Source organism: Salmo salar, chromosome 01 (genome assembly GCF_965601325.2).
Source record: "Salmo salar chromosome 01, fSalSal1, whole genome shotgun sequence".
NCBI lineage: Eukaryota > Metazoa > Chordata > Actinopteri > Salmoniformes > Salmonidae > Salmo > Salmo salar.
The window spans coordinates 70,716,096-70,738,957 of record NC_138291.1 but is presented as its reverse complement, the minus strand read 5'-3'; the positions used below and the strand labels follow the sequence as shown (position 1 = coordinate 70,738,957).

General features: G+C 41.0%; 2 protein-coding genes across 2 annotated transcripts; both read right to left on the bottom strand.

Moving 5' to 3' along the window:
* Positions 1–219: 219 nt before the first annotated feature.
* On the bottom strand, positions 220–6,236 carry LOC106607927 (protein phosphatase 1 regulatory subunit 3C-B). Its single transcript, XM_014205410.3, has 2 exons — positions 6,033–6,236; positions 220–3,971 (listed from the first exon to the last, which is right to left on the bottom strand). The coding sequence occupies exon 2, from the start codon at positions 3,941–3,943 to the stop codon at positions 3,008–3,010; it is 936 nt and encodes a 311-aa protein (XP_014060885.1). The 5' UTR covers positions 3,944–3,971; positions 6,033–6,236; the 3' UTR covers positions 220–3,007.
* A 12,888-nt stretch (positions 6,237–19,124) lies between these two features.
* On the bottom strand, positions 19,125–22,100 carry LOC106607923 (fibroblast growth factor-binding protein 2-like). Its single transcript, XM_014205400.3, has 2 exons — positions 22,023–22,100; positions 19,125–21,258 (listed from the first exon to the last, which is right to left on the bottom strand). Exon 2 carries the CDS (start codon positions 21,149–21,151, stop codon positions 20,519–20,521), a length of 633 nt encoding a protein of 210 aa, XP_014060875.1. The 5' UTR covers positions 21,152–21,258; positions 22,023–22,100; the 3' UTR covers positions 19,125–20,518.
* Positions 22,101–22,862: the final 762 nt, after the last annotated feature.

Genomic DNA, 22,862 nt, shown 5'->3' with positions numbered 1-22,862 from the left:
TAGGTGTAAAGAGTTCTAGGGGTTAACCAAAAGGAGAGGCTGTAGTAGGGAGTTGACTTCAACCCTCTCCAATGCCTCATAGTCAAAGTCATCTGTTTAATGTTTGTCAATAGAAAGTTCTGCTCACAGTCAGTGACAAGAGGAGCGCTTTGCCTTATTAGGCCCTACATTGAGGCATACCCCTCAAGAGGTGATGAAAAAGTGACGAGGGATCATGAATGTTTTGCACAATATTTTATTTCTAAAAGTATCACATGCACTTTAAACACACATTCAAGTGCACACCTTTTTTCACAGTAATAAAATAGTGTACATACATATTTCAGACTCATGCTCACTTCAGCCACACCACTTCTCAACACTCACACCACAATCATAGAGCCCAGCTAAACTTTGAATAGATCCACCACAAGGCACAGTTCTGTAATACTGACCGAACAGTATCGGTGTCCCTTCCACGGGACTGTTGAGCTAAGGTAGGCTAATGCGATTAGCATGAGGTTATAAGTAACAAGTCAATTTCACAGGACATAGACATTTCTGATATTGGCAGAAAGCTTGAATTCTTGTTAATCTAACTGCACTGTCCAATTTACAGTAGCTATTACAGTTAAAGAATTCCATGCTATTGGTGTGGCCACCAGTTGTATTAAGTACTGCAATGCATCTCCTCCTCATGGACTGCACCAGATTTGACAATTGTTACCCCACTCTTCCACCAAGGCACCTGCAAGTTCCCGGACATTTCTGAGGGGAATGGCCCTAGCCCTAGCTCCAACAGGTCCCAGACGTGCTCAACGGGATTGAGATCCGGGCTCTTCACTGGCCATGGCAGAACACTGACATTCCTGTCTTGCAGGAAATCTCGCACAGAATGAGCAGTATGGATAGTGACATTGTCATGCTGGAGGGTCATGTCAGGATGAGTCTGCAGGAAGGGTACCACATGAGGGAGGAGGATGTCTTCCCTGTAACGCACAGCGTTGAGATTGCCTGCAATGACAACAAGCTCAGTCCGATGATGCTGTGACACACCGCCCCAGACCATGACGGACCCTCCACATCCAAATCGATCCCACTCCAGAGTACAGGCCTCGGTGTAACGCTCATTCCTTCGATGATGAACGCGAATCCGTCCATCACCCCTGGTGAGACAAAACTGTGACTCGTCAGTGACGAGCACTTTTTGCCAGTCCTGTCTGGTCCAGTGACGGTGGGTTTGTGTCCATAGGCAATGTTGTTGCCGGTGAGGTCTGGTGAGGACCTGCCTTACAACAGGCCTACAAGCCCTCAGTCCAGCCTCTCTCAGCCTATTGCGGACAGTCTGAGCACTGATGGAGGCATTGTGCGTTCCTGGTATAACTCGGGCAGTTGTTGTTGCCATCCTGTACCTGTCCCGCAGGTGTGATGTTCAGATGTACCGATCCTGTGCAGGTGTTGTTACACGTGGTCTGCCACTGCGAGAACGATCAGCTGTCCGTCCTGTCTCCTTGTAGCACTGTCTTAGGCGTCTTCCAGTACGGACATTGCAATTTATTGCCCTGGCCACATCTGCAGTTCTCATGCCTCCTTGCAGCATGCCTAAGGCACGTTCATGCAGATGAGCAGGGACCCTGGGCATCTTTATTTTGGTGTTTTTCAGAGTCAGTAGAAAGGCCTCTTTAGTGTCCTACGTTTTCATAACTGTGACCTTAATTGCCTACCGTCTGTAAGCTGTTAGTGTCTTAATGACCGTTCAACAGGTGCATGTTCCTTAATTGTTTATGGTTCATTGAACAAGCATGGGAAACAGTGTTTAAACACTTTGCAATGAAGATCTGTGAAGTTATTTGGATTTTTATGAATTATCTTTGAAAGACAGGGTCCTGAGAAGGGATGTTTCTTTCTTTGCTGAGTTTATATTACCATAAATATTGATCACATTCCTTGCATATGGTCATATATTTTGATACATTGAATGTTGATATTGGGAACCTATGTTATATATTTTTACCTCCTGTTTCAGGAGGTGATGTCACTGAGTACTGCCCCTATATATAGGACCTTCCACCAACACCTGGACTATGGATGCCTGATGAAGAAGTAAGGGTTGAAATAATCAAATCACCTGGGAGCATGAGCAGCAGTGTGCAGCATTTTATAATTTGTATTATTTACTGTACTATTAAATTGCACATAAATTCATATTTGATTGAATTACGTTTATTTTTTGCCCCCTGATGGATGGTACCAGTCTAACCCTTCAATATGAAGGACATCCTATTGGTACAAATCTCACCACATACTCTATGTATAGAAATCAGGATGTTCATCTCAATCAGTGCATATGCTTACGGTAAGTTCCAACTGTGAAAATGGGCTTATGCCTGGTTACAGATTGTCAAAATTAAGTTTCAATGGGCTTTTGTTTTATAACAGGCACAATATTGATAAGGCACTAAACTGCTTCACATAAGAATCACATGTCAAATAAAATAAAAATCAATTGCCTCTGATCATATTTAGAAAGTGTCTCAATGGTAGCCAAATAGTAGTAGAATCTAGCCATGGTCCATATTTCCATACACTTTTTATTTCTTGATGTGCTTCATTGCATTCAAAGCAGCTACTGATATTTTAATACTATACAGTAAGTTATGTCACTACTACTGCTACAGATGTAGGATCTTAATTTAATCACCCTGTTGCAGAATAACTGTCCTGCAATGCAATAACTGTAAAACTTGTAGTGTATTTGAGGTTTAAAAAGACAAAAGTTTCTAATTTCCACTTAGACATTTCAGATTTGATTTTCCCTTATGACAAATGGACCAACTCCTAGAAAAATGTCCATTAATTATAATCCACATACTAATTCACATTTCCTGTTGGTGCATGATTATTTACCTGCTGTAGCAATCTGGCTCTAATTAAGATCCTACATCTATAACACCCTGCTCCATCCAAGTCCATCCCTGTTCTACCTCTTCAGTTGCTATTTCACCCCAGATGAAAGTCTTTCCTAATTTCACCAGTAGTTGGCACCATTCTCAATTCTGCCCAAGCTTTGCCACCCAGGAAAGAGTCCACTTGATAAACGGGGACTTCCAAACTGGTCAAACTCCATCTCCAGTAGTTTATTGCCGTTCTTGTGCTCTGCTGGTTTCTTATGCTCAACAATGGTTTTGGCCAGTGTTTGCACATCCTCTCCATTCCACCCAATGGGTTTGAGCATGTAGTTTTCCCCATCATTATTGTCCCAGAAAACCTGGTCTTTGCTCTTGAAACATATGCAAAATTCAACTTTATTATAAGGATGCACGTAACTTGGCAGATCGAAGACAAAGGTGAATGTATCTGTGTCCTGGCAACTGTAGACGCTGTTCATGAAGGTGCAGTCAATGTCTGTGTGGGTTTTCCATGAGTCAACAGTCAACCGGACCTGGACAGATTTCTCAAAGCCAAGGTTTCGGACTTTCACAGTGCCTGTGAGTGACCTCTCCTGCAGTGTGCAGTTTTGCAGGCACACAGAGTCCTTCAACAGCCGGTTCCGGAAGGCCAGATAGTCTGCAGCGGGTTGGGGGAAGTCCAGCACCAGGCTTCGCATGGTGCTGATCTTCAGCTCCATGTTGGCATTCTCCAGGTCTGTAAGGTCAAATTGTAAGTCGGAGAGCATAGGCTTTTCATTGAACTTTGAAAAGACGTGGATGGCTGTGAGGGACATGCCTTTGGAGTCGGCAAAGACCACTTTCTTCTTGCCTTTGGGGATCTTTATGGTGGTCTTGGGGCTCTTCCGGGCCTCTAAGGGCCTTTGGGAGCTAATGCAGGGCCGGAGGGGCTTGTAGTGGTTTTCCCGATTCTTGACCCTCAAGTTCTCATAGGAGCTGAGGAAGCTGAGGAGAGGTGGAGAGTGTGTGATGTACATCTGCATAGCAATATCTACAGGCATAACAGGGCCTGGCATTGCTGATGAGTTTAATATGTGGAACACCCTGAGGAAAGGGGGAACAAACAGAAAGCGTTTTAATAAAGTGCTTGGATATTTTTTCTTGAGATCTTTTGAGGTTCTCTTATCAAATGAGTTCATTGTGTATTCATCTAAGCACACAATTAGTCTTTATGCACTTTACTTAACCATATTATACAGTGGCAGGAAAAAGTATGTGAACCCTTTGGAAATAGCTGGATTTCTGCATAAATTGGTCATGAAATTTGATCTGATCTTCATCTAGGTCACAACAATAGATAAACACAGTCTGCTTAAACTAATAACACACAAACAATTATACGTTGTCATGTGTTTATTGAATATACCGTGTAAACATTTACAGTGCAGGGTGGAAAAAGTATGCGAACCCTTGGATTTAATAACTGGTTGACCCTTCTTTGGCAGCAATAACCTCAACCAAATGTTTTCTGTATTTGTGGATCAGACCTGCACAACGGTCAGGAGGAATTTTGGACCATTCCTCTTTACAAACTGTTTTAGTTCAGCAATATTCTTGGGATGTCTGGTGTGAACTGCTCTCTTGAGGTCATGCCACAGCATCTCAATCGGGTTGAGGTCAGGACTCTTACTGGGCCACTCCAGAAGGCATTATGCATTCTGTTGAATCCATTCTGTTGTTGATTTACTTCTGCGTTTTGGGTTGTTGTCCTGTTGCATCACCCAACTTCTGTTGAGCTTCAATTGGCAGACAGACAGCCTAACATTCTCTTGCAAAATGTCTTGATAAACTTGGGAATTCATTTTTATGTCGATGATAGCAAGCTGTCCAGGCCCTGAGGCAGCAAAGCAGCCCCAGTAAAGCAGCCCCAAACCATGATGCTCCCTCCACCATACTTGGGATGAGGTTTTGATGTTGGTGTGCTGTGACTTTTTTTCTCCACACATAGTGTTGTGTGTTCCTTCCAAACAACTCAACTCTAGTTTCATCTGTTCACAGAATATTTTGCCAGTAGCGCTGTGGAACATCCAGGTGCACTTTTGCAATCTTCAGATGTGCAGCAATGTTTATTTGGACAGCAGTGGCTTCTTCCGTGGTGTGCTCCCATGAATACTATTCTTGTTTACTGTTTTACGTATCGCAGACTTGACAACAGAGATGTTAGCATGTTCCAGAGATTTCTATAATTCTTCTTCTTAACCTCATTAAGCTTTCTGCGCTGTGCTCTTGCAGTTATCTTTGTAAGACAGCCACTCATAGGGAGAGTAGCAACAGTGCTGAACTTACTCCATTTATAGACATTTTGTCTTACCGTGGACTGATGAACATCAAGGATTTTAGAGATACTTTTGTAACCCTTTCCAGCTTTATGCAAGTCAACAATTCTTAATCTTAGGTCTTCCGAGATCTCTTTTGTTCGAGGAATGGTTCACATCAGGCAATGCTTCTTGTGAATAGCAAACTCAAATTTTGTGTGTGTTATTTATAGGGCAGGGCAGCTCTAACCAACATCTCCAATCTCGTCTCATTGATTGGACTCCAGGTTATCTGACTCCTGACACTAATTAGCTTTTGGAGAAGTCAATAGCCTAGGGGTTCACATACTTTTGCCAACCTTCACTGTGAATGTTTAAATTATGTATTCAATATAGACAAGAAAAATACTAAAATGTGTGTGCTATTAGTTTAAGCACACTATGTTTGTCTATTGTTGTGACTTAGATGAAGATCAGATCAAATTTAGTGACCAATTTATGTAGAAATGCAGGTAATTCCAAAGGATTCACATACTTTTTCTTGCCAATGTACATGTCAATGTCTAGTACTAAATTCATGTTTTTTTTTGTCTTATGACATTGCATTGCAGTCAACATTTGTTTTTTGCAACTACTTCACCAGACAAGTTATTTGACCAAACATAGACTTTTTTTCAGCTCACATGATCATGCTATTCCTAAAATCTAAATGAAAATCCCGAACTTTGTGAAATGATCAATACAAAATGTATTCTGCTTACAAATTGAGAACCCATACAAATTAGTTATTGCCTTTAACTGCAAATATCTACTGTAGAGCCACATCAAAAAACAAAACAATTATCCTTACCTCGTGGCACTCAATATATATAATCAACAATGTAGAGAGAGGTTCCAAGACAAAGATGATTGAACAAAATACACTTCAAAACTAGTTTTGTTAAAGTATTTTGCCATGAATTCATAAGTTGGTGTCAGTAGTTTTGAGCAGGCATGCCCCCCTCTTGCTATCTCTGCAGTTCAGTCTCCCAATGTATGAAAGCCAGTGATTTCAACTGCCACATCAAGCCAATTTACATATTTCTCTCACATGGTTTCTCAAACCAATGAAAAATCTGAGGAGTTTAGTTTCAACCAATCAGAATAAATATGCCTTGGACTCTAGTCAATCCACCATGGGGTTTTGAGTATGCAAGGTCCATGGTTTGGAAACCTCAAACTGACACACTTTCTATTTGAAAATCATTGTAGACCTCTGCTGGTATTGATGATGTGCTACAGCTAATTAACTGTTTCTGGTTTATGTTTTTATGCTCTCCTTTCCTTCAATATAAAAATATATGAACATGTGACAAAAGTGAGGTGATGTCCTTCAATGAAAAAACCTATTAGTTTATAAAATCTCAGTTAAATTATTTTATCTCACCCCTGGAGTTAAAGGGCATTTTCCAAGATGATATGGGTATTGTATTTTGGACAATTGTTTGCAAGAGTGCTATTTAAAGCTTATTTATTTTCTCAATTGGTTTTAGGCGATGGTCATAAGTTAATTATTATCCATTCTCTAAGACCAAATTAATCTATTTGAATCACTTTTGATATAAGAGCTAAAGCCACTTTCTAATAGTGAGCAGATAATATTAGTATTTAGAAATGTCACCAAATCACTGTGTGTTGACCTATTCTTATACTGAGTGAATATATCAGATCTTTAAAAAAAGTTCCAGATGGCAATTTAATTCCCTCCTATATTTGGGCCTATTCGGCACACTAGAGGGCACACTATGTCATTTCAACGTGGATAATAATATTTGGTTAAGACATTGATCAATGAGATTACAACCTACAGTATATTCACCCATTCAAAAAGACAGATAAATGTTAGTGATAACACTATGCTTTCAACGATCTAAAAGCACAATCAAATTCCAATGGAAAAAAAATCAGATTTTTGGTTTAGTTGTCAATCAAATGTATACAGTGATGTAAAGTACTTAAGTAAAAAGCCTTCCCTGTAGCTCAGTTGGTAGAGCATGGTGTTTGCAACGCCAGGGTTGTGGGTTCGATTCCCACGGGGGGCCAGCACAGAAAAAAATAAATAAATAAATAAATAATGTATGAAATTGTATGAAATGTATGCATTCACTACTGTAAGTCGCTCTGGATAAGAGCGTCTGCTAAATGACTAAAATGTAAATGTAAAAAATGTACTATTTAAGTAGTTTTGGGGTATCTGTACTGTACTTTACTATTTACATTTTTGACAACTTTATACTTTTACTTCAATACATTCCTAAAGAAAAGTATGTGTTTTTACTCCATATATTTTCCCTGACACCTAAAAGTACTCATTACATTTTGAATCCTTAGCAGGACAGGAAAATAATCTAATTCATACACTTATCAAGAGACGACCCTTGTCATCTCTACTGCCTCTGATCTGGCGGACTCACTAAACACATGCTTCGTTGTAAATTATGTCTGATGGTTGGAGTGTGCCCCTGGCTATCTGTAAATTAAAAAACAAGAAAATGGTGCCTTCTGGGTTGCTGAACATAAGGAATTTGAAATTATTTTTACTTTTACTTTTGATACTTAAGTATATTTTAGCAATTACGTTTACTTTTGATACTTAAGTATATGTAAAACCAATTACTTTTAGACTTTTACTCAAGTAGGATTTTGCTGGGTGACTTTTACTTGAGTCATTTTCGATTAAGCTATCTTTATTTTACAATTGGGTGTTATGCCTGCTCCTGCACTTCCTTCCTCTGGTGCTCGAGGGCACCAGACTCCCCAACATTACGCACTCAAACCACCTTCAGTACGCACACCTGCCTTTCCCCGTCACGCGCATCAGCGGTCATTGGGCTCACGTGGACTCAATTACTTGTGTAATTTCCTTCCCAATATCTGTCTGTTTCCTAGCTCTGTTCCGTGCTTCAGGGTTGATTGTTATATGTCCGTGTTACCCATGTTCTGACGCTGTTCCTGTCTTGTTCTATATCTGTTCCCTAATAAATGTTTGACTCCCCGTACCTGGTTCTCATCTCCGACCTCACTCTTTGCAGAATCCCGAAGCCATCACACGAAGCATCAGGTAGTACTGGCGTTCCGGTCGGTAGTAATTCATTTCTGGGTCGCCGCCGATGGAACCGGGGTTGCCAGCTCGTCGGGCTTCCACACCCTAGCTGGCTCGAGAAGTTCCCTTGCCACGAGTTGGGTCAGAAGGCGCCCATCCCACGTCGGGCCTCAGCCGGATCGTCAGGTCCAGTTCGCCCAGCTGGCTTGTCAGACTGTCACGTCTCTGTCGGATCATTGGGCTTCCACGTCGCAGCAGGATCAACAGGCGTTCATGCCTCAGCCGGATCGTCAGGCTCCCATGCCTCAGCCGGCTCGCGAAGCTCCCACTCCCCTGCCGGTTCGTCGTCGAGAGTTTACCCCCAGCCAGCTTGCCCGGCGCCTATGTCTCGGCCGGTTCGCCCAGGTGGGACACCGGGTGGCGCCCCTAGAGGGGGGGGGGGGTACTGTCACAGACTCCCCAACATTACACACTCAAGCCACCTTCAGTACGCACACCTGCCTTTCCCCGTCACGCGCATCAGCGCTCATTGGACTCACGTGGACTCAATTACTTGTGTAATTTCCTTCCTTATATCTGTCTGTTTCCTAGCTCTGTTCCGTGCTTCAGGGTTGATTGTTATATGTCCGTGTTACCCATGTTCTGACGCTGTTCCTGTCTTGTTCTATATCTGTTCACAATTAAATGTTTGACTCCCCGTACCTGCTTCTCATCTCCGGCATCACTCCTTGCATTGTGTACTTTTTCCACCACTGAATGTATATCTCTGCACTTTCAACCATTTAAAAGCACAACAATATTCAAATAGGAATACAATATCAGATAGTTTGCTTATTTATACAACAGAATATTGTGATTTCACGATGCTTCATCTAATAGCAGAACCGAATGACATGGATTGCAGTTGAGATTATATTAAACGGACATGCCGTTCGAGATTCTGCACAGATTATTACAGATATTGTGAAGATATCCACAGACCTGTGATGACCTATGCATAATATCTTGAACATGCACGCTTTATATGATTACATAAGAAGAAATCTATAGTTACAGTAACCTCAAAATGTGGCCCTAGATGTGTTACTATTTTAAGGTTGAATGTTACAGTTTGTAAGATAGCCTTAACTTTGAGTTGGAGACTTGAATCAAACATATAATTTGTTAATTCGTCGACAAATTAATAGGCTATATATTGTATTTCAAAAGTGATATTGAATTGTGTTTGGTTGTCAGGAAATGTCAGTTTGTCTACAAATTAATAATTTTTATGTTGGATTCATGTCTCCATCTAAAACAATAATCAAAGTCAAAGAATATAATTAAATCCACACCATGAGGTTGGAATAATACTGTGAACTTGTGAAAATTAGGATAATGCCCCTTTTAGTGTAAGAGCTGTTTGAAAACACTGCCTGAAATTTCAGCCTGTTTTGTTGGGATGGAGTTTTGGCCTTCCCTGGTGACATCATTATGCAGTAAATTAGTTAATAGACCAACAAGACAGAGAGTTCCAAAACTCTCCGCCATTAACAGCTAATTTTCAGTTTTTCCCTCCCCACTCAGACCACTCCCAGGCATTCCTAGCTAAATTATTGCTTGAAAAATTGCTCTTTGCTAAGAAGATATTTTAGTTTATTTTTGACTTGACCATTTTAATTGAAAACAATCACAATAAGGTGCTTAATTGTTAATCAGAAATTATTTGATATTGAGATAAAATTGGCTGCATTGGACCTTTAACCAACTGAAGAGGCAAAAGTTACTTTACTAACCTTTGCCTGCTCATAGTTGTTTAAAATCACCTGATGCACACAAGAAGTCTGTTCAAGAACGTTGAAGAACGTTTTTGGGAATCGCGTTGTTCAAACAAACCGTCACGCAAGGTAGCATACATTTAATCAAACTGAACGCACCCCAGATGATGTCATCAGTTTTTCCGAATGATGTCATCGGAAACGCTTATCTTCTATCTTTTTGACGTTGAAAAGTGGTGAGATTTTCTTACAATTACATGTATTTACATTTGAGTAATTTAGCAGGCGCTCTTATCCAGAGAAACTTACATAGCAACTGTGTAAATCAACGTCATGTAGTAAAGTGGTGGTGCATGTAAGGAGTGATATCCTCCAGCAGATGGCAACATCTTCATGGGCAGTTCAATATCTAGGTGGTAGATGGTTACAATATAACATGAGTAATTACGTTCAGCCAAATAAAGGGTTTAAGAAATGTTTCGAAATACTGCTGGGTGAGCATATAAAAGTATCTGCTGTCCACATTGCAAACAGTAAAAAAATTATATTTATGAAAATATGGAGATAGTTCCCCAACCAAAGTAAAAAACAATACCGCCCCTCCACTTAATATATTCAGGGCGTGACAAATGAGAAGGCGGATATGAGGATTTGATGTTGCTCAATGTAAAGCCTAATGTACAGCATAATCTCACATAACTAGGGTGGTAACACTAAGAGTCTGTTACCCTGTTTTGAGTTTGTATGACATTCTATTGAGTTTCTTTCCTGTTACAAACCGACATTGAGCCCCTGCTCGCCTTATACAAATTGGAGTGAACATAGAGCTTCAGAACACTATTTGTCATCGCAGTTTTAGCGAGGCAAAAAAAGGAACAAGGGGGTCTTTCTGTGAGGCAATGTGGGAAGCCATCTAGTATATTTTGTTGGAGCTGGTTATTTTTATCCAGATCTATCGAATATGTGACCCATACTGCTCTGCTCTAGCCTACTGAATGTGTGAAGAAGGACATTTAAAAAGAGGCCCACCATGGAGATGTTGAATGTGGGGTAGTGGGGCAACAGGACGCTGGCAGGATGCCTGTTGGGCACTTGGTTTTGAGCACTGAATGGCGGCCAAATGAACACCCAACTAATTGTATGGGACACTGGGATGAGGGAGAGGGTAGAGGGTGGAGACGAGAGGAATGGGGCAATATTACCGTTTTAGGAGATGTATGTGGTGGTGTCCTAGCTCCATCCAAAGTGATGTGGCTTTCCAAATAGGGCTCTCTCATGAAATAGTGTGTGGATGAAGAGCAGGTAAGTGGCGGGCGGGTTGAATAAAGAGAAAACAATACCTTAAAGAATCCATACATTTATAATTATTGTGCAATTTATATATATAGGCTACATTGAGCTTTTTCTTTCATTAGTTTAGGTTGGCATTAGTGCTTAAGCCTAAACTTTCGGGCTTACCTGTACACGTGCCAATTGGCCTACGTGCCAATCGGCAAATGCTTTTGAGGGCAGAAAAGTTAAGGTGATCCATGGAAGCAAAAATGACAATGTCGGATTTTAATTCAATAAGAGAAAAGCTGTGAAATGGAGAGTTGAAAATAAAGAGGAAGGATAGAAAAGTCATGTTTGGGAAAGATCTGGTGATGTGGTAAAAGAGGATGATAGTGGTGCCGACTATGTGATGTGTGATGTGTGATGATTGTGAGTCGCTATACCAGGGTTTTCCAACCCTTTTCCTGGAGAGCTACCATCCTGTAGGTTTTTGCTCCACCCTCAGTTGTAACTAACCTAATTATTATAATCAGGTGCGCTAGACTAGGGTTTGTGCAAAAACCTACAGGACTGTATCTCTCAAGGAGACGGGAGAGCCCTGCTCTATACAAATTCGAGAGTCACAAGGGGACTTCAAATAACTGTAGCCTATTGTTCAGATGGGTTAATTGCATTTGCTCCCTGGGCTTTAAACTTATTTTCTCTGCGAAAGAAGCAGAGATGACAGAGAGAACTTGACCTATGTCAACTAGATTGAAGCATTCATTCTATCGATTCATGACATTATTCTAGTGAGCAAGAGTTGATTTAGTCTTCTAGGGAAACATATAATGACAGAAGAGAAGCTGCATGTATCTAACTATACACAGATTGACTAACAAATAGCCTACATTACATTTCAGAAATTATAAGCAGAAACATATCTAAATCCGTCCCCAAAAAATGTTTAGCCGTCTTTTACTGTAGCTATAGTCTACAGCACATTTTCTGTATTAGCAGCTTAGTGTGTTGGGTGCTGGCCTCAGATTTTCAATTTATCATATATAGTCGGGAGGTTGCAGATGGGTTAGTTAGTCTATATTGCCACTGCAGACACACAAACTGAAGCTTAGAAAGGTTTGGAGAAGACTCGGAATTTGTGTTGGTATAAAATATGTTATCATATATTTCAACATTGCTTTAGATAAAATAACAGTATGTTTGTTGTTTTTGTCTGACATTCCTGTAATTCATTCACTGCAAACGTTAGTATGCACAGCAAAACATCAAAATACAACAAAGCCTTTGTTTTGTTGTACACTGTTACAAGACTGTACAGAACTATGTCTATCATTACTGCCCTGCAAGTCTCCTTGATCATCTTTTTCAAGAAAACCTGCAATTCACATCATCACAAGACCCCCACTTAAGATTCCCAGTCATATCACCGGGCATCAGCAATAACCATAGGTGCAGGGTTGGGGTCAAATCCATTTTAATTCCAGTCAATTCAGGAAGTACACTGAAATTCCAATTATGCTAAATGCTTTTCAGAAAGAAAAATGTTCAATTGGAGCGTGAGTTTTGATTACTTTTTGAATTGACTTGAATTGAAATGGAAATTATATGTTGGCAAACGGAATGCTCTATTCAATCCAACATTCTCTTTAGTTTCTGGATTTCTGGCTAAACCTTGAAGAGACATTGAACAGATTCAATAAAGAGTCTTTCTTCAAACAATAATTTGTTTCAGTGTCATTGTCTACAAGTCATGGACATGCGCTCCATGACAATAATACTATAGGAAATACTACAGTATTATCTGCACAAAAACACTGTAGTAAATATTACAGTAAGGAGTGGCGTATTTAAAGGGCAGTGGCCATGCTAAGAGCATTCCCCTCTCTGTTTTTCAACTGGTCATTCAGTACAGCACCATTTCCGTTGAATTGAATGTTCCAGAATGTAAAAACGTTCTGAACACAACCTAGGTTTTCCCTCTATTCTGGCCACGCCCCTCCCTTGCTACTCACCTCACCTGTCTCCACTCTACTCATTAGCACCCTTGACTATTTAAGCAGCAGTTTCTGCCTCACGTCTTCCTTATTCCTGTTGGTGAATGCATGGTGCGACCATCTTATGGTTTCCTTGCATGTTGTGAGTGACTGAGTACTTTTAGTGACGTGGAAACAAAACTTTCTGAAACATTGACACACATACAGTGCCTTCGGAAAGTATTCAGACCACTTGACATTTTCCGCATTTTGTTATGTTACAGTCATATTCTAAAATGGATTTTAAAAAAATCCTCAACAATCTACACATAATATCCCATAACGACAAGGTGAAAACAGGTTCTTCGAATTTTTTGCAAATGTATAATTTTTTTTGTTTCACTTATTTAAATAAGTATTAAGACCCTTTGCTATGAGACTCGAAATTGGGCTCAGGTGTGTCCTGTTTCCATTGATCCTCCTTGAGATGTTTCTACAACTTGATTGGAGACCACCTGTGGTAAATTCAATTGACTTGACATGATTTAGAAAGGCACATACCTGTCTATATAAGGTCCCACAGTTGACAGTGCATATCAGTTCAAAAACCAAGCCATGAGGTCGAAGGAATTGTCCGTAGAGCTCCGAGACAGGATTGTGTCAAGGCACAGATCTGGGGAAGGGTACCAAAACATGTCTGCCGCACTGAAAGCCTCCCGAGTGGCGCAGCGGTCAAAGGCACTGCATTGCAGTGCTTGAGGCATCACTACAGATCTGGGTTAGATCCCGGGCTGTGTTGCAGCTGGCCGCAACCGGGAGACCCATGAGGTGGCGCACAATTGGCCCGGTGTTGTCTGTGTTAGGGGAGGGTTTGGGATGTCCTTGTCCCATTGCGCTCTAGCGATTCCTGTGGCGGGTTGGGCGCATGCATGCTGACACGTTCGCAGTTGTACGGTGTTTCCTCCGACACATTGCTGTGGCTGCCTTCTGGGTTAAGCCACCTCCGGATCTATGGCCTATTTGTTGCCTACCTCCCTACTCTTCTACATTTGCACACACTCTACATAGATTTGTACATTGATTTTTTTTTTAAATCGTTTATTTGTAACTCTGTGTTATGTTTTTGTCGCACTGCTTTGCTTTATCTTGGCCAGGTTGCAGTTGTAAATGAGAACTTGTTCTCAACTGGCCTACCTGGTTAAATAAAGGTGAAATATTTGTTTTAAATAAAAATGCGAGCAGTGTGTCAAGAAGCAGTTTGACTGCTATGGTGTGTGGTCATCCACACCCCCTCCCAAAATGGCTGCTGTGCCATTTCTTCCCCTTGCATTACTTGACATAGATCCCGAAAAACTAGATGTGAAAATCTAGTAAGCCCAAGTCTTGGCAGGATCGTGTTTCGGAGGACACGTGGCTCTGGCATCATCCCTACGGTGAAGCATGGGAGACAAATTCACTTTTCAGCAGCACAATAACAGGACAATAAAAGAGCTTGAGATGATCTGTAGAGAAAAATGGGAGAATCTCCCCAAATACAAGTGTGCCAAGCTTGTAGAGTCATACCCAAGAAGACACAAGGCTGTAAACGCTGCTAAAGGTGCTTTGACAAAGTACTGAGTAAAGGGTCTAAATACTTATGTAAATGTGATATGTCTGTTTTTTATTTCAATACATTACTAAAAACCTGTTTTTACTTTGTCATTATAGGGTATTTTGTGTAGATTGATGAGGGAAAAAAACGATATAATCAATTTTAGTATAAGGCTGTAAAGTAACAACATTTTGAAAAAGCGAAGGGGTCTGAATACTTTCCAAAGGAACTGTACATTTATCTCTAAGGTCCCTCAGTTGAGCAGTGGATTTCAAACACAGATTAAACCTCAAAGACCAGGGAGGTTTACAAATGCCTTGCAAAGAAGGGCACCTACAGTGAAGGAAAAAAGTATTTGATCCCCTGCTGATTTTGTACGTTTGCACCCTGACAAAGAAATGATCAGTCTATAATTTTAATGGTAGGTTTATTTGAGCAGTGAGAGACAGAATAACAACAAAAAAATCCAGAAAAACGCATGTCAAAAATGTTATAAAATGATTAGCATTTTCATGAGGGAAATAAGTATTTGACCCCTCTGCAAAACATGACTTAGTACTTGGTGGCAAAACCCTTGTTGGCAGTCACAGAGGCCAGACGTTTCTTGTAGTTGGCCAACAGGTTTGCACACATCTCAGGAGGGATTTTGTCCCACTCCTCTTGCAGATCTTCTCCAAGTCATTAAGGTTTTGAGGTTGACGTTTGGCAACTCCAACCTTCAGCTCCCTCCACAGATTTTCTATGGGATTAAGGTCTGGAGACTGGCTAGGCCACTCCAGGACCTTAATGTGCTTCTTCTTGAGCCACTCCTTTGTTGCCTTGGCCGTGTGTTTTGGGTCATTGGCATGCTGGAATACCCATCCACAACCCATTTTCAATGCCCTGGCTGAGGGAAGGAGGTTCTCACCCAAGATTTGACGGTACATGGCCCTGTCCATCGTCCCTTTGATGCAGTGAAGTTGTCCTGTCCCCTTTGCAGAAAAACACCCCCAAAGCATAATGTTTCCACCTCCATGTTTGACGGTGGGGATGGTGTTCTTGGGGTCATAGGCAGCATTCCTCCTCCTCCAAACACGGAGAGTTGAGTTGATGCCAAAGAGCTCCATTTTGGTCTCATCTGCTCCAGCAATGGTGGGTTTGTGCCCATAGGTGACGTTGTTACCGGTGATGTCTGGTGAGGAACTGCCTTACAACAGGCCTACAAGCCCTTAGTCCAGCCCTCTCTCAGCCTATTGCGGACAGTCTGAGCACTGATGGAGGGATTGTGCGTTCCTGGGGTAACTCGGGCAGTTCCTGTTGCCATCCTGTACCTGTCCCGCAGGTGTGATGTCCGGATGTACCGATCCTGTGCAGGTGTTGTTACATGTGGTCTGCCACTGCGAGGATGATCAGCTGTCCGTTCTGTCTCCCTGTAGCGCTGTCTTAGGCGTCTCACAGTATGGACATTGCAATTTATTGCCCTGGCCAAATCTGTATTCCTCATGCCTCCTTTCAGCATGCCTAAGGCACATTCACGCTGATGAGCAGGGACCCTGGGCATCTTTCTTTTGGTGTTTTTCAGAACCAGTAGAAAGGCCTCTTTAGTGTCCTACGTTTTCATAACTCTGACCTTAATTGCCTACCGTCTGTAAGCTGTTAGTGTCTTTTAACGACCGTTCCACAGGTGCATGTTCATTAATTATTTATGGTTCATTGAACAAGCATGGGAAACAGTGTTTAAACCTTTTACAATGAAGATCTGTGAAGTTATTTTGATTTTTACGAATTATCTTTGAAAGACAGGGTCCTGAAAAAGGGATGTTTCTTTTTTTGCTGAGTTTATATTTAGACACATATCCACACAGTAGTCTAAGTCTATGTAAGGGAGGGGTAAAAGGTGGACAGATGTCAAGGTAATGTGAGCCCATGATCATTATGCTCAGATATTAAACTCTCATCACAGTCTACATTTTACCCTTCAAATGTTGCTATAAAAAAAGCTGCTATACAGTATAACATATTGAAGATCTGCATTTGAGATATAAAGGAAAATGCAAGAGCCGGGCCATTCAGACTGTTGACACTCAGTGACTCAACAGGAAAATGTGCTATACAGTATAAGAGCCCTGAGAACCTGGAATTGTGCTATGTAAATCCAATCCCATCCAGGGTGTCTATTGTTAACCTACAGTTTGCGATTGTACTGTATGATATTTCAGTATGTTTCTGTCTTGCTAGTGAGAAAGACAATTATGTTGTCTTAATTGGTACTTATTTAGAATCAAGTGAGTACAGTTCTCAAGGTTACTCAACAGCAAAAAAGAATGAACCATAACAATGAAAATATTTTTGTACAAATCTGACTTCATGCCACAGTAAACGTACATCATACTGAATTGAAAATACATTACTTGAGAGACGTACAGTATTTTCTGCAGGTCACGTGATGAGATCTTTATGATGACTCGAAATGTTCAAGCCAAAGTTTCTCTAATCTTATTTTTTACAAGTTTTTGGAGCTGAGAGATTTTTTGTTAATTCCCAGGGCTCTATGCTCACAATAGGGTAAGAAGCTCTTTTCAAATGCTGAATGTGAATTCTGCTGGGTCAGAAAAAATAAGGACAATTGTGTAGTAGTCTATGTCATCATTCCAGGGTATTTTTATGTTCTATACAAACCCACCAAAAATTATAATAAAGGAGGAGTAGATCGACGTTTTAAGTCCAACAACATGCACTCCTCTGTCAGTGTTCTCTGACCTCAGAAAATAAACTGTTTTCCTTCACCTAAATATTGTTTTGCAGAGCACTCAGGTGGACAGGATCTGAAAGGGATGTAAGACCAGATGAACCCCATGCTCATAACATTGTACATGGCCAGAAGTACTCTGAGGACGCAAGATAGCCAGTCTTTCAAGGGCATCAACTCATGAGAGGAGTGAGGAAAAACATAAAAGTTTACAAATGGTTGCTCTCATTTGCTAACCCCATCTCTCTCTCTCTCTCTCTCTCTCTCTCTCTCTCTCTCTCTCTCTCTCTCTCTCTCTCTCTCTCTCTCTCTCTCTCTCTCTCTCTCTCTCTCAATTGGTTATTGTGTAACATTACAGATGTTCATTCTACTTTGTTTGCTATTCTCCCCATGTTTAACAGATATCTTGCTTGTCTGGGTAAATAATGTACACACACACACAGTTTATTGGTTGTGTGAAAAGTACAGATGCTCATTCTGTTTTTGTTTGATATTAATAGTCCTGTTTTTTATGCATGTTCCCTATGAACTATGGAACTTAAGATATGCACCTACTGTTACGGAAAAATATAAACTATTGGAACCAAGACTTAAAAATAACTGATATTGACACAAGATGGAGGGAAAGTTGGAACATTTTAATAGTCTGCAAATTCTTGTGAATTGTTGCATTATTTGCTTGGATTGTTAAGTAGTTTGTGCTTACTGGCTTGTGGCTACTGTGATATTTATGAAAGCAAAGGCAAGGATTTAATGTGAATTGAAAAGTAAAACTCTATCGCCTCGCCGCTCCTCAGGCTCCTTCATCTCGTAGTGGGAATAGGGCCCTAGTAGTGTATACAGGTTCTTCCTTAGTTATTCTGGGGGTGGCCACACTGCTAGGGCAGAGGCATGCAAGTAATCACTGCTCTATTTGATGTATGAGGGACAATGGAGCGACTGTAGAGAGAAGAAAGACAGAATCCTGTGTTAAGAGGGGCGTATTGGCATTACTCTCCTGCGTGTGTGTGGTGTGTGTATTTGTGTTTGTCTGTCTGTCCTAATGATATATGTACTGAAGATGTAAATGAAGGATTTAGAGAGATTGGGGGCATGCTTGGCTGTGCTATCGAAGGAATATCTTCATTACTTTTTACACATCATTATATATTAGATCTGAGGAACAAACTGTTATCTCTAGTGTGAGTTGACTGGGATGGAGTTGCTGATCCAAACAATAATGTACTTTGAAATGAACATGACATCTACTGCTTTCAGAGGTGTATAATCAGTCTGTTACTGAGAGCAGATAGATAGCTATAGTTATAGAGGAAGTTTTAGTGACAGAGACAGAGACACAGAGGAAAAAGCTGGTTCAGGCGGGAGGAGTGCCTTTGTGGGACAATTCACCCCATGACTGTAAGCCCATCCTCTTTCTATTCACAAACCAACCTTCCAGTCATCATCACATACTTTTCACAGAGACCACGCATGGACACACACACACACACACACACACGCAGATTGCAGTGAGACTTAAAGGCAAGACTGTGGCTCTGGTTGGTATAATCAGTCCAAGTTTTTATTAAAAATGTTTAGTTTGTGTTAACCTGAACAAAATAGGGCACTTAAACAGCTTAGCTGGACTTCTATGATCTCTGTCCCAACACAAAAAAAAGAAGAATCTCTTTGATTGAATTTTTTGTAACTGAATCTAATGTGAAAATATTGTGGGACCCAATATACGGTAGTGCCAGGAGGTACCTCCTGCCATCTGTTGGCATTGGCAGTGCAACTCACAATGGTCTATTTGTTGTCTGTGGCCACTGGCTACCAGATCACACAAATAGCAACACTAGAAAAGACAGACAATATTTCAATTGATAACCACACAGTTGTCTCATGAAGAGAATCTCAATCAAACTATGGATGAGAAAGAGATAGTAGAGCCACAGATACTATATATAAACATCCACTTATTACTGTAGTCACAAGACTGCTTTATTTCCCAGAGAGCATGCAATCAATTGTGAAAATTTGGAGAGTCAGTGTCACCTCAAACAGATCACAAGAGGTTTCCACGATATTTTGTGAGTCTTGTTTGCCATAAAGTATTTGCACTAATCTCATCTTAATCTTGTAACATTTTCAATTAACCCTTTCTGTATGTCTATTCTAAGTGTACACAAGGTTTCACAGACGTGACCCTATCACTACTTACAAAGACATGGAAAAAAAAGTGATTGTCAGGGTTGGCAATTTTTAAGAACTGCATTTCCTGTGTTATGTTGACATCGTTTTGGTTCAGAAAAATAAACATTGTCTCAAGAGATTTTTTATTTTCTGGCAACTAATATGTAGCTGTGATTGCAACAATATCAAGGGATAAACTATGGGGAAAATACATAAAAGGTTCTCAATATTATCCTATTCATGCTCATGACCATTCATTTGTTATCCTCAAGTGTATACACTACAGCACAAAGATCTTGTCAATACTATTCCGATTTTGAATCAAGTATTACAGTATTTCCCCAGCCACTGGAATAGAACTTGACAATGTAAATAACTATATCATCATATAGTCCTTCTAATTAACTGCTTCTATAAAATAACGATATCATCTGTGTTCATTTATTAAACTAATAAAACAAATGTTCAATATTTATATAGTACGGTATGTTTATTCACAGGTATAATTTAGCATGCTGTGTTAAAGTTCAAAAATAGAAATCTGATACAAGTCTAGTGACTACAAATGAACAATAGCAAATATTAGTTTCCCAATAAAATACACAACCCAAAACATTTCTATATTTCGTCTCTATATCGCTTTAGACAAACCATTTTTGTTTACGTAGCAAAGAAGTAAGCCCGAATATAGAGGTGGAGTTTTTCCCAACTGAGTTCAACAGCTTTGTCCTTTTTTTTAACCTTAGAAAAACTTAAAGACTTTAACCTTCAAAAAACCTTACAAAGAAAGAACAGACAGAATGCCATCCCTCGGCACAGTAATTCTCCACTGGCTCCATGTCGTTTATCTCTCCATCCCAATTCCTCTCCTCCAACAGAGTCCTATCCTCTTTCTTATCCTCCTTCTCTACCATTTCAGGAACCAGGGGCAATGGATCCTTCTCTCCTCCATGGTTCCCCTTCTCTTTGAGCTTCATGTGGGAGTCCATGGGGGCCTTGCAGGTGGGGGTCTTCAGCACTTTCTCCCCTTTGCACGCATTGCTCCTCTTCTTCAACTTGCCCACCAGTTGTTTCCAGTGCCTGACCTGTGCCTTCCTGTCACTGTAGGCTTGGCACAAGTCTGGCTGCCCAGTGTAGTGGCACCAGTAGGTCTGCTCCCCGGAGTTACAGCTGACCAGCAGATTCACCACGCCCTCACCAGATGTATCCCAAGTACAGTTATGGCCAACCTTTGTTCTGAACCCTCCTGAGCTTGTTACAGAGTTCTTGGGCATCTTGCCTGCCAGTGGTGGCGGGAGCTGTGACGTCTTGTCTTTGGAGCTCTGGCGTTTGGCCTCGGTGCTGGGTAGGACACGAAGGCACAGGAGGAAGAACAGGGGCCACAGGAACCTCATGTCTGGTGGTGATTAGTGCTACTTGAAGGGTTCTTTATTCAAGTGCAGCCAAACACCAGTAAGACGCCTGAAGGGAATCAAAACTGGATGCACCGAGATCAAAAGACCTACAGGGAGTGAAAATGGAGAGGGAAAACAAAGTGAAACATAAATTAATTAAATATGCCCCATTTCCCTTCTTTTCATAAAAACACATGAGAAGTTTTACAACATTTTATATTCCCTGCTTAGAAAAAAAAGCATAATTCATTGCATGTTGTGTACCAATTGTACAGCACATTTATATGTGTATGATGTTTGTCTTCAGTGAACCTATTTCTAAATGAATCGTAATCAATTTGTTTTATTTTGTCACATCACATTAAATCAATACGAGAGGAATGCTTCCGCTCTACGCTTAAACACTGTAACATAGAGCTCATGCCAAGCGAATCCTCTACGGAGCGAATCAAGAAAAGGGAGAGATGGAAATACTGCCAAGGCAGCTATTTTAGGGGGGCAGCCACAACTGCAGCACTACCTGGGACTAATCTGTATAAAAATCACCTCAACAAACATTTTTGGAGTATGAATCCACTCATGCTTTTTACACGGGACTAATCTGAACATCCTTACTCGGAGTGCATCCTGCCATGTGAAGGAAACCATATTGGATTGTTAAAAAATAGTGGTACATAACAAAGACATACACCAAAACAAACCGCCCCAAGCCTTTGGAGAATTTCCTTACTTCACTTATAAATAACAGGGAAAAGAGACGCATACATATGCAAACATACAGTACACCTGGTTGCAAAAACAAAATGTACCAATCAAATGATATCCAGTTCCAATATTTGGTATTCGGTATCTATGTAAATGTCGCACTTACCATGTTGGGACCGTAGTGTCTGCTACTATTTGCGAATGCGGGGGCCTGGGACACTTGCATAAAAGGGGCTTATAGAAGAATAAAGGAGAATGGGGAGGGGTAGAGAGGGGAGGGGTAAGGGCTTTAAGGGAGGTCTACCCAGACCTCCCTTAAGCAGTGCCCTTCCTAACAATACTCCCCGCGACCCCCAGCCTAAAGACTGTGTGTGGGGGAGGTGAGGTGGTAGGTGGGGTTTGGGTCATGAAGTGTTGCCTCACACACCCCCATACCCAACACACCCACTCTTCACAGCTAAGAAGACAATGTTCTCTAGAAATGTGATTCTATTTGCTTTTTTCTGTCCTTTCTTTAAGCTTCACTCTGCTGGTGATACTAAGAGTCCTTGACGAGGCGGGAGGTTTGAGAAGACCAATCCCCGTTAAATTGTTCGCAATCAATGTGCTGCTAGCTCACTGCATTTAAGATACCATTGACTGTGATTAGACACTGATTGAGGCGCGTAGCGCTGCCCCTGTCCTCACCCCTCAGACCGTAGTGACAGGGGAATCTAATTGTGAAGCAAAGGAGAAGCACCTTGCTTTGCAGAAAAGTTAGCATAGTGTATGTAAATACAATGAAGATTGCCCTCAGCACAAGTTTCCATCGCAACACCTGGTAATTAGTGCTTAATTTCGTTGCATAAGGAGGAACACAGACATATTGACTGATGGCCAGGCATTGCTATCATGTCACTCTGTATGGTGTCTGTATGTAGCCTCGCTACTTTTATAGCCTCGCTACTGTATATAGCCTCGCTAATGTTATTTTTCACTGTCTTTTTACTGTTGTTTTTATATCTTT

Bases quoted from the DNA above. Each gene is read 5' to 3' on its own strand.
- LOC106607927 (XM_014205410.3), bottom strand. From the start codon at position 3,943: ATGCCAGGCCCTGTTATGCCTGTAGATATTGCTATGCAGATGTACATC.
- LOC106607923 (XM_014205400.3), bottom strand. From the start codon at position 21,151: ATGAGGTTCCTGTGGCCCCTGTTCTTCCTCCTGTGCCTTCGTGTCCTA.